This window comes from Channa argus, chromosome 9, assembly GCF_033026475.1.
Source record: "Channa argus isolate prfri chromosome 9, Channa argus male v1.0, whole genome shotgun sequence".
Taxonomy (NCBI): Eukaryota; Metazoa; Chordata; class Actinopteri; order Anabantiformes; family Channidae; genus Channa; species Channa argus.
This window is the reverse complement of record NC_090205.1, coordinates 10,324,186-10,336,742: the sequence shown is the minus strand read 5'-3', so window position 1 is coordinate 10,336,742 and position 12,557 is coordinate 10,324,186. Positions and strand designations below refer to the sequence as shown.

The following is a 12,557-nucleotide window of genomic DNA, read 5'->3' as shown; positions in this document are numbered from 1 at the left end:
CCAGTGTGTGCACCAGAGGTCTCGGGCTGTGGAAAACATTTTTATAAAATAACCCATTAATGCAGAGGAGTGCAACTAAATTAGTTACCAATTTGCTGAGCATGAATTAATGAAGAGAGCTTCTCCCGGCTCCCACAGTTGTAATTTTCATAATAACCCCAGACCTTTATTTGGCAGGTTGTTTAGTTTTTTCGTTTGAAGGTTTTCATTAGTCTAATGAGGACTGTGCAAGGGCGAGCAGTCAGCACAATTTACATGAGGAAGCTATCATAATAAATGAGGCAATTTGAATAACATGCACAGGTTTATGCAGCGAGATAAGAGAGATTGTAGCAGCCAGATTCAGAGGTAACCAATACATTAGAACCAACTAATAACCAAAGTAATTCCAATAAAAGCTTTAAGTGAAGGGAATAAAATTAATGATAGATATATTGAACTGTAATGATATGATACATGATGCATTAGATTAATAAAATAAATGTGTTCCATTGTTAAAGAGGGGAGAGGCCTCACCATCCGAAGCTTTGTTTATGGTGAGCTTTTTAATTAGGCTTGTTCATTGCATCAGTTTGTTTAGATAAATGAGATAACATTCCAATGGTTTAATGATATCTCTCCACTTGTTTGATCTTTATGATCCTGGCAGAGCATTAAATTAATCTCTTGCAATGCACTCTTGGAAGAGAGCACAGTAGGCACAGAGGAAAGATGCAGTGCCCCAGCTCTTACGGAGGCTACTTAAATAGCCAGACGCCTCAGAGACAGCTACTGTAAAGTCACATCACTCATATCCTAAGAACATGTCTCATCTTTTTCATGTCATCTCTGCTGATGAAGGACAAAAGAGTGTTTGTTGTCATCTAAAAAAGACCATTTCCAAAGTTGTGTCACCCAGTGCAGAGTAACCAGATGGTAGCTTTTTCTGGGCTGTTGTTTGAACTCGGTTATTTTTTTGTCCAAAATTTTGCCTGAGAAAAAAGGCAGATTAGATGATGTGTGAGAAGAAAGGCCAGTAGAAAGCTAAGTGTTATCTCACATGTGACTAATTGAATTGCTTCAAACAGAAAGTCTGTGTCGATAGCTTCCGACAAGCCTCTGTCTCGTGAAACAGCAGGTAGCTGACAAACAAGGGGAAATTTTGAAAGGTACGGAAGCCTTTGGCTGTAAACTCACTTTAGACATCAAACACTTGACATCATTTTATTTCCTTGGGGAGACGTTGTTTGAAACGCAAGCCATATGTATGTATGTAGAAGTATAAGAGTTTCTTTAAAAACCATGTGGCAGTTTCAACATTTTGCCAACAACAAATTTCACCACTTTACCCCAGCCCTCCCACTGTAGTTAAACATGCCATATCTCTTCTACACGGAGCTAAAATGCCTGACAGGAGATTCGAAGGCAACTACAGTATGTAAACTGATTCTGTAAACCATATTTTAAAAGCGGGTGAATCACTGGTAATACGATATTGGCACTTCCCGGGTAAACGTTATATATCCTTGTTGACACAACAGGAGATGCACTCATAATGTCCTCCCAAGCACAAATGGAAGCTTGTGGTGTATTATGTCACCTAGAGGTGCATCCGTTCATACCTGCTATCGAATGAGCAGTCGTTCATAGATCGAGCACCGGTGCGACCACAATGGACAAAGCGGATTTGCCCCACCTTTTTTTTTTTTTTTTTTTTTTTTTTATTTTAGTCAAGACGTTGCCTGTTTTCTCCACATGACGTGCTTAAGGCTGTTGCACTGTGCACAGTCTGCAGTCCCAGTTTACAGTCTGAGTGATGAAGTGGAGCCATGTACTGGTGTCACAGTCTATTAGCATACAGCTGCTTTGGGCAAGGACCTGTGGACGCTGATGGGCTTGTGTAGAGAGGGTGGATATAGTTTGAAAAATAGATGAAAAAGCCAAAAAAGTTATTTCTAGCCTTTGTAGTCAGTCTTTGGTCTGTTCCTTCTTTGCATAAGCATTTGCAATGATAAAAGCAAGTCAGGGGACTTTGGGTCAGGCAGAAGTTTTGTGCTCTTTTTGCGGTGTAAATATTTCACTGACATTGATGGTACCTCCGTATAGTATCATTAAAAGTTTGATATGTTCTGTGTAAGCTTCTTCTCTTCATCTTTCTGACTTTATAGCATGGTGTTTTGTTCAGTCCTCCCAATGTCCTTGGTGTTGCAAGCTTCAAACACATGCTGACTACCTGACTTTCCCTAAGTCAGGAGGCAAGATCATTAGCCATCACAACCCTGAAATGTGACTTGGCAGACAATAATGCTTTATGATCAAACAACTTGTCAGTGCGTCCTGTTGAAATGAAAGAGTGCAAAAAAATAATTCAATAGAGGATCAATCAAATTTCCCCAGCCCATGTGAGAGAGATTGCTGATGGTGCAGAGAGGGGCTATTCCTCGAGGACATGGGAGTTCATTTGGATATTTGTTCTCCCCCTCATGAATGTTCCATTGCGTGACACCATCTCTTGCTAATCACATTTCACTGAAAAGGGGGATGCTTTTAGGGACGTTGAAAAGAGAGAGGTTCTTTTTAATCTTTGAAATGCCTCAAAAGTGACAGAATGCTTTCTCCTGCCAAGACGTGAGCCTCGGATGGGGAGATAAATATGCTGTGGTCAGCTAAGTGTATCTAGTGAGCAGAGAGGCAAATTTAATAATGCATTATCATTCACTGGCGAAGGTGAAATCTCCCTGTCCATCAGAAGGCTGAAGCCTGTTTCATGTTACCCTTCACTGCAAATGAACAAGTGCTTTACTCAGCCATACCAGAGATGCACAGTAGGCACCAGTGCTCTACTATATATGCTGCTCTGGACTGTCAGAAAAACAGGTCAGTAATCAAAGCAATCATCTATCAGTTTGACTAGAGACATTTGTGATCACAGCTCTTATTCCTGATAAAATATTCCTGTTCTGAACAATAACCTTCTTTTTGTTGCTGTTCGTTCTCTCTGAGAACACAAGGTGTGCTTTACATATCTGAGCATCTGCTATTATGCAGATTATGGGAATGTATTTACCCGAATGCCCTTGGACAACAGCATTAAACAATTATGAAGATTATGTTCAATGCAGAAAATTTGTGATTCAAAACAATTCATATCTTAGCAGTGGTAACTGTTGCAGACAGATAAGGTTGACCCTGAATGTGTATTTCTGTACTTTTGGAGACATTCTGTGGGGTTATTTGTATAATTTAATATTTACATGTAAACAGTAATTAAGTGATGCTACCGACATGCCAGGTCCAGGCTCTGCCAAGGTAAACACCAGCCCTAGTAGTTTGCCACAGTCCATCATGTTTACAGACTTGCAGAGCCTAGTGCTGTTTGTGTGCTCTGCCTTGGCAAAGCCCATAAAACACAACCAATTGGATGCCGAGCGTTGAACACAGTCACTCTTATCGTCTGGCAGTCTGCTCGCTGACTTGAGGACATTGTGAGTCAAACCTTTAAATTTTCACTCTGCGATAATTACGCTGCTATACTTGAGCTTTTATATCCTTTCACTGAGAAAGTAAATCATTCCTAATAAAGAGAGGAAGAATAGGGGGCGGAGGGAGAAGTGCTTGAGGACTAATTCTCTTCACTCCCTCCCTCTCTGCTTTCTATTCTGCTTTTTGAAAGCCTTTCTCTGAGTATTCCAGTCACCTTGACTTTGCAGCTGCAGCCTCATAGTCTGTTGCTTATCCTGCCTAACCCCAGCCTGTCAATTAGGTGTTTAAAAATTAATCTCTTTAACTGGAAATACCATGCCAGCTTTCTTCCGTCTGTAAATGAAGCGTTATTAATTCACACAGCGTAAAGCCAGTGTTATGAATAATGTTATCAAAACAGATTTCCACACGTTTAACACGTCGCTCCTATTAAAACCCCTTAAGTATTTTTATAACTGTGAAACCAGGACTACTAATGGATTTGCATCCGGTTTAGAGCTTCTACAGCAGACAGCCACAGAGCAAGTGCTCCTAAGCCAGGCCTTTTAAAGTTTACATTTCCCATTTCCTCTTTTTTGTTCTTTCATTTTCATTTAAAGGCAGCTCAGTATATCCCGTCTGGATTAGCACCAGCCGTCGTCACCGCCCGCCCGCTCAGCAGCAGCAGAACGGCAGAGCCTCTCTCTCCCTGTAGGATTGCAATGCCAGGCAATGACACCAATGTGTCTCCCTGTCCCCACCCTCCCTTCTCCAACCAAGTGAAGCTCTGATCTAGCTGCAGGATATCTGGCCAACCACACCAAGCTAATACTTGTTCCATTAAAACCTGGTGATTATGGGGGATTTCCTCTCTGTTTGTTTGTTTGAATGCTTAATTATCAATATGTAATTGGCATGTGCATTGTGATGTAGGGTGCATATTCAGTGGCATATTTCACTGGTATGCACATTGCTATCGGGTAGAAACAGGACTCCCCAGTCACTGTCTGAGCTAAGCTGCATGGGAAGTTGCTGTAATGAATTAATAAATGCTAAACAAAGGAGAACTAAACAAAGAGTGAGAAATTAATGACTTGATGATTAGTGGGTCAGAGAGATTACCAGGGTATACAGTCCAAATGATCCCCTTCTGAAATAGGAATGATTCAGGCAAAATGCCCAATCAATAGTTGAGGCCTGTTTAATCTCCGGGATTCTTCTGTCAATAAATGAACCTGGTCAGCAAAGGTCAATATGCAAAGACAAATATAAACACCTTTAGAGTGCCTCACCGAAATGTTCTTCTCCAAGTTCTCATAGTCAAACGAAAAATTATAGGAATATTCGAGTCTGCCCGGCTGTTGTTTTCTCTTTTGAGTTTATTCTCCAGGTCTCCAACCTGACCCTTGCTCTTCTGGTTAATCTCAAACCTGAGGTCGTGGATTTAGCACTGTGATCCCTAACCTTTAACTGCTTTGCCTCGTTCTGTTTCGTCCACTCTAACTGTGATCGTCTCTCTACAAAATGCCATTTTGTCTCCACTACTGTGCGCTTTAAGAGCTCATTTGAAGGTGTGCGCTGGCAGAAACAAAAGTCCTGTATGCTTTTATGCAGTCATCACAGTCAGCCAAGCCTGTAATCCTCAGAGGTCCGATAATGACATAGCCCCTGCATTTATTACATGAAGGAGAGGAGAGAGGGAAAACGCTGACTTTGAACAAATGAACACTCTGACCTTTATGCAATAAATATGACATGGGCCGCATAAAAAGACAAGATATCTTCCTCCTGAATGGAAGTCAACACGGATTCTGCTCCCTTGTCTCCTGCTCTCTCTGTTTCCATTCCTTTTACCCTCTCTCTTAATGTTCTCACAATTTTTCCAGCCAACAATTAAACCAATGATGAAATTTATTTGAATTGTTCAAACCAAGATACTGGAGTATGTTTCAAAGGCACAATTTGTAGTTCATAGTGTTTTGCTGTTGGTTGTATTAAACATAATGTACATAGCAAATTATTATAGACAATCATCTGTCGGCATTTAATCTTTATACATGTATAGAATATTACATCAGTCCATTATGAAAGCAATAAAAATATTCTTTATCCATGCCAGGAAATTCAACCTTTCACTGTGTCTTTTGTAATCTCAGCGTGATCGCAATTGAGCATCACAATTGTCTTCTTTTGTCACCTCAGACCGCGTCTCTGACAGTAAAGGATTTATGGTTATTTCCTCCATGCAGCCTGTCCATCTGTGGCTCTATCTTCATATGGCCTTGAGTATACCATTCAATTTATTAAGGCAAAGCAATGGACTCATTACTTTAAAAAGGTGGCAAGAGAGAGAGTGAGAAAGAGGGAGAAGTGACACACTGAATTGGTTATTAATGGAAAGGCACAGCCATAGGGCAGTTGAAATTTAATGATATCCTACAAGAAAATATGAGGGTGTCACTCTCCAAAAAGTCATGCTAAATGTCAACATTTTAAGGTCCTGGCGCTAATTTTATGCCTGTGCACAGTAATGTTTTGGAGAGCATTTAGGAAACACGGCCCAGTGGCCAGCCTGATTATCCCGCTCACCTTCTCTCCTCTCTCCAAATGGGTTTGTGCAGCAAGCGATTTCATCTCTAAGTGAAGGGAACATTAGGGAGGGGAGAAAGAGAGAGCGATAGAGGAAAACACGCGGTTTGATTTTCATGCTGTGATAAGAGAGTGGGAGCCAAATGTTACCTGTTAATCTAGCCCAAACCGACCAGGGCTCTTGACTTTGTCCCCCAGCAGGGATGGGGCAAACACTCATTTTCCTCTCTCTGTGATGAAAAGGAAATTAGCTTAAATGTGATGAGGGCACATTAGTGTGTGTGTGTGTGTGTGTGTGTGTGTGTGTGTGTGTGTGTGTGTGTGTGTGTGTGTGTGTGTGTGTGTGTGTGTGTGTGTGTGTGTGTGTGTGCGTGTGCCTGTGTGTGTGTGTAATGGTTGTGTATGGGTTAAAAGGTTTGTGTTTGCATACATCTGTGTGTGTTTGTTTTCTCTTTGTTCACAGTGTATACAGTACAGTGCATGCACATATGCACAGCACATGCAAGTGATAGTCACTGTAAAGGAATTTGTCTTGTGTAGATCATCACAAATTCTTTAAAAAGTTTTTACCTTAACCCTCCATTAGTATAATTACATACTGTTGCATTTCAACCTTTGTTAACACTTGGGAAACTGCTTTCACAACTTTGCAGAAATTACAAGGTAAAAAAAGTGACATACAGTAAAATGACATTAAAACAGGCCTGTGACGTACTGTAGATCCTTTTTAAAGCTATCGTACAGTTTTTTTTTGTTTTTTTTTTTGCCTGAAAGACCCTTCAGAGTGCAGACATCATTTACAAGATAAGTCAGGCTCATGTTTTTTTAAGTGCTCAAATTGCATGCATCTACTTTTTTATGCCCAGCTCTGCATCATTGCATTTGTACCAGAAGACAGATATTTCCCTTGACAAGATTTTCCAAATCCAGCGCTCTAAGTGCAGGTTGAAATAATGCTGTGTTAGCTGCTAATGGCTGTCCAAGAGGTCATAACTACTCCATGCGAAGGAGGCTGGTTTCTCTGCGGCCCTGGCAGGTCAAATCAAATGTAATTGTGCAGTGAAAAGCTGTGCCTTGCTTTGTGTTGGCTGTGCTGACAACCTCCAGGTTTAGCATTCACTTCTCCTGCTGGGAGGAACACAGCTTTGCAAGGACAAAAGCTTCACCTGTCAATATATCACACTGACTGGCCGGCCAAATGTACCTCTGCTCTCCCTCTCTCTTTCCCTCTCTCTTTCCCTCTCTCTCCTATCTTTTTTCCTCTCTGTCAGTCTTTCATTCACTGCACACCCATTCTTTTCCAGCCTCCTCTTCCTCAGACTCTGCCTCCCCTATCTATCCATCCATCTTCTGTCTTCAACCATCTATCTCTCATTCCTGGCGTTCTTTTCGTCCTCTTCCTCTTTTTCTCTCTGTGTCTTTCTGCATCTTCCTCTCCCCCTGCTCACACTGCCTTCGTGCGAGGACTCAGCTGAAATGTCCTTAGGGACCCAGTTTCAAACACAGGAACCAGAAACATATGGCACATTTTCAACTCCCAAGGTCAATTACAGCTATTTATCCAGAGATTGCAGCTAAATTTCCCAAGGTTTCTTCTAGATTTACCACAGATTGCAGAGTGTGTGTCTGTCACATTTCAAATCAGGCCATTTTCCTCTGTATTTCTCCCCTCCTTTCCATCAAAAATTTCAAAGGCTTTCAAGTGGGTTTTAGACATGTTTTATCTTTGGTTATCATGTGCCCCATCTTTTTTGCCTCAGCTTTGCTAGGTCCAAGTGCCGCTTGCGACACAAATCTAATAACATGTAAATTGGAGATAAGCCCAGATCCCTCCAAGTGATATTTTTTACATTCATAGTTTGTCAAGTCAATTCCTGGGTCCCTGTTTTAGAAGCACAACACATGAGGAGTGAGAAAATTAACTGGATAGGTGATTCATCATTGCTAGCACACTGTCAAGGACTCCCTCTGCAGCTATTGAGAGCAGGGTGGAGGAGGAGGACAGAGAGAGGAGGGGGGCGTTGTTTTAAATTATGGCATTTCATTCAGAATGCATTGTATTTACAGCGTCCCATTTTTATTTGTGGCTCCTATTATCCGCCGAAACAGTTGTGCATGAAATGTTATTTGTGACAGGGGTGACCTGCGAGTGTTTTTCCACACAGTATTTCATAGTCGGGGCCTTAACTGTACCTTTACCGTACGGTAAGCACAAGAGGCTGTCACAGCTGCTGTTGGCAGCCTTGCTAGTGGAGAAATATCACCTGGAAACAGAGTACTCCATTCCATCGGCCCCCATCACTCCAACGCCTGTCGCTGTAATTAAGTTGAAGTCAATGATTCTGGAGCGATGGTGAGAAATAAACATGCAAACACATGCCAGCATTTGCAGCCAGGCACCGGGAGAAATGTGGAGGGGGGAGTAGAGGGGGGCAATAACATAAAAGCACAGAAACCACAGATCTAGATCATGTTCCACTAGAATTTACATTTGAGTTTCTTCAAGTCACTTTTGATTATATTGATTAAATTAGTCACCTATTAGCTTCCCTTTTCTTTCTTTCTTTTTTTTCCTCCTTTTTTTTCCTTTTTTTTTTTTTGAAAATGCCACTATTTATGCACAGCTCCTGGTGGAAATGTTATCTGACAAGAGGTGCTGTACGGTAGTTGGAGTCTGTCGAACAAAACATGCTGTTTGCTTTTCCCAGAGCATGACAGGCTGTTTCCCCTGCAACAAAGCCATCAAATATTCTGTGTGATCCAACATTGTGTTGGAGGGGAGGCCTGCTGAGTGGGAAGCCAGAGTTTGTTAAAGCAATGATTTATGATTAATGCCAACACTAAATAAGGGACAAAGTGCCTACAGTACAAATCAATTACAGAGCTACAACAGCAGACCTTTCCCCGAGGTCTACTAACGTCTTTAGTTGTTATGGTGATTTTATTGGAGGTGGGTGATGCATGCATATAATGTATGCAATACATCTATATCAACCTGAGCTGGAGCCAAGTGTAATGCTTTTGATCTTTGATTAGTTATTTTATTGAGATAAAATGGGACTTTTCATGTTGCGCCACTGTATATGGAGAGAACATTTTACATCTCCACCCAGGCGCCCACCTCAAAATGCAGACGAGGACTGCACCAAACAATACAAATTACCACAGGAGTGGCTTCTTAAAAGTAGGCAATTCATTATTTTTATGAAGTCAAATTATAAACAAATTTTAATCCATTAGGCAACCATCCATTCTAATTAATCAACGGGAGTGAACTCCATCTGAAAAAGGAGAAAGGTTGTTTACACTCTCCACGGACCAGCGGTGCATATTTCACCATCTACCCCTCTCAGAAAAAAAAGTTCTCCAAATTACAAACCTAAACTGTGAATCCTAACACTCGACTTTTGGCGCAGAGATGTTTCCAGGGCATTTGCAGATGCTTGAAATAATCTCCAATGTTTTTGCTCAATCTGCTCTGAGGATGGGTGAAATAAATACTTTAAACTAATTAATGTAAGACCAGCTGTTCCCAGCACTTGGCTGGCGTTGGTGAATATTGATGGGAGGGAGAGGCAGGGCTGTTCAGCTCCTCTCACTGTTTGTACAAGATGCAGTCTGCCACATAAACAGATATGAATACTGGATGAGAGCGGAGAGGTGCTGTGCACAACACAGCCAGGGTCCCACATTACAAATAAAACTTTCCCCTCGTTTCATTAAATTAACAATTAAAACAGCTGATGGTGCAGGCTTCCTGTGAAGACCTTTTTAGACTGGACGTGTTTAATATACTGTCTCCCCTGCAAGATGGTAGCACTTACAAATTGTTGGCTTGATTAAAGCTCACTGGACAAAAACATGTGTCAGATCTGATGGGGCAGCAAACGGCAGTGTCCGACATACTGTTTTAGTTTGACCAGGCTGTATCTCTGTCTGCCTGCTTGCCTCCTGCTTACTCTCCCTCCCTCCTCTGCTCCTCTTTCCTCCTCTGAGGCCTGGTGGAGAGGCTGGACAGCAGATGGCAGAGCCCTACCCCTCTGCCGGTGATGAATGGAGAATGATGTCATCTTAAGTTTGACAGGCACCAGTGCGTGCGTACACAAAGGAAGCCCGAACCTCTGGGGTCAAACTGCGGAGCTGCTTCTGATTTCGGAGGCCACATGACATCTCTTAAATGGGGGAAGCTGGATTTATGTCCGAGTTGATATTGTTTAACCCCGCACTTAGACCTTGAGCTTAAGAAGAAGCAATACAAAGGAATCTCCAAGGGACCGGGTTGCTATATTTCGGAGAAGACTGGAGAGCTGGGATTCACGGCGGGAGTTCAATACAGACCCGATCATTGCTACTGGTCAATTCAAGTCAGGGACAATACGTGTCTGCATGAGCAGAAACTGCTCTCATGTAGTGCCACGTAGCTGCTTTTTAACAAATACTACCTTTTATGAATTCTTTATACATTTTCCCTGTTTATTTCTCTTTGCAGAGGACAACCCAATGTGCACCCCAACAGCGAGAGATAGCTACGAGAGGTTGTCATTGGCAGGACAGGCTCTGCCTCCTGGCTTCCCTTCACCATTCCTCTTCCCAGATGGCTTGTCGTCAATAGAGACTCTCCTCACCAACATACAGGTATTGTCCACTGACTGAGTTGTGCCCTCATATCAGGAAAGACTTAAGTCACGCTGACACAACATCCTTAAAAACACATTTTATGCCAAAATGGTGTCAGCTGCGTTTTTAAGATGTACGTGTCAACTGACACCCTCCTGTTTTAATCTATTTCATTGTCTACACTGCCAACGCCACTCACACTACACACGTAATTGTGAACCAAGATGTTTGTTTCATGTTTTGAGTCTATTTTTTGGGTCTACACGCATTTTTTCTGAAAATAATGACATACATCCAGTTAGAACAGCTAAAACAAACTATCTACTTTGCTGCTATGCCTTTTACGCATAGAAGCTGGGGTTACAATATGTAACCAGTGGTTTTCCAGTGTGTATCGTATGCTCCCCTTTGTACTCATGTAAACAACCCCCTTCCTGTGCACAAGGGAACGCGTGCCTGTATAGACACAAACACAAGTTTAGTGCAAGGTTCACGCCAGACCCTGTGTCCTCGGTGTCTTTTTTTCCTCCCCACGCGGGGGCAACAAATTGGGCACTTTTTTAATTCTACAAGTAGCGGCTTTAAAATGTATGGCAGCATATTGCAGCTACTACCAAAAAAGGTTTCCTTTCGTTTGTCGAGGTAGCACTTTATTCAGTTTTTACAGTTTACAGTTTTATCCTCGTAACTTTCTCAGTCACTTTGTCACGAATATAAGACACAGTGGAGTAGACACGGTATCTGTTGCATGATTAATAAACATGTAACATGTTGGATTAATACCTGTGGTGTGAGGTATGGACAGCCCACAGCCTTAATATGCCACATGTTTATCAGTCATGTTATACTGTATGATTTCACAGGCAATAATGATGCTTTTTTTGTTTTTACTAAACATATGTTGGTTTGCTGAAAAAAATAAGTTTTATGACATAACAATAACAGTGATATGTTATTGTAATGAGAAAAGTTTCTTTTAAAATCTGGAATTGGTTTGTGCTTCACAATAAACAAGAAAATACTGGACGTCTTTGTAACAAAAAACTTGTTATAACAAAAAAGGGATCTTGTAAAAACGAGAAAAACTTTCTAATATGAAAAGTTTCGTTATTGTGGCTTTCTAAAGAAGGGCGAGCTACACACAGAGAAAGTTTCAATTCAGCATCAAAGATAAAGTAAGTCATGTTTATTACATAGCAACTTTTAGGCACCATGCAACTAAAGGTGCTTCCCAGTCACATTAAAATGCATTAGGAATAAAACAAAGCAAAAAGGAAACTGCACCAAAACTAGGACCTAAAATCACAAGCAAATCAATAACGGAAAAACATCAGTCAGTATTGGTGTTGTTTAGGAACAATGTCAAACTTTCTTTGCTCTAGCAGTTGAGTTAATCTCTAACTCATTCAGAGACAGTGAGAAATTTGAAGATTTCTCAGATCTTAGATTTCAAGTTAACTCGATTTAGTTACCTATTTAAATATCACCATAGAAGCAGCTGAGCTCATTTGGCTAATTTTGAATTCCACCGATAAATACATGTACAGTATTCGTAGGGATTATGAAAGCTAAGCTAGTATTTTACACCTAGGGGAATGCCCTATATATGATTCCAACACTGAATCATTGATTACATTTCTAGTTCTGTAATATTTCTTATGCAATGTTTGTCAGAGCTCTGTGAGATTAATAATTCAGCCTGGCAATGGTTTATAACAACTAGCCTACGTTCTCCACCATTTAGGGCTTTCCATGCTAAGTTATGTAGATATAAGTCATTGTCAGGATTGTCTACTTAACCACTCATTTTTACTCAGCAGTGTCAGTCATCCACACCCTCTTTCCCATATACTCTACAAAACATGCATTTAAGCATAATCAGTTTGCAAATCAGCATACCTTAACAATAC

At 41.2% G+C, this 12,557-nt stretch overlaps 1 protein-coding gene across 3 annotated transcripts in view; it reads left to right on the top strand.

Moving 5' to 3' along the window:
- Positions 1-12,557, top strand: part of dachd (dachshund d) — a 91,841-nt gene that overhangs the window by 70,393 nt on the left and 8,891 nt on the right. For all 3 annotated transcript variants that reach the window (XM_067516368.1, XM_067516370.1, XM_067516369.1), the window contains exon 7: positions 10,520-10,665. In XM_067516368.1, coding sequence (XP_067372469.1) covers positions 10,520-10,665 — 146 coding nt within the window. The remainder of the gene's footprint in view (positions 1-10,519; positions 10,666-12,557) is intronic.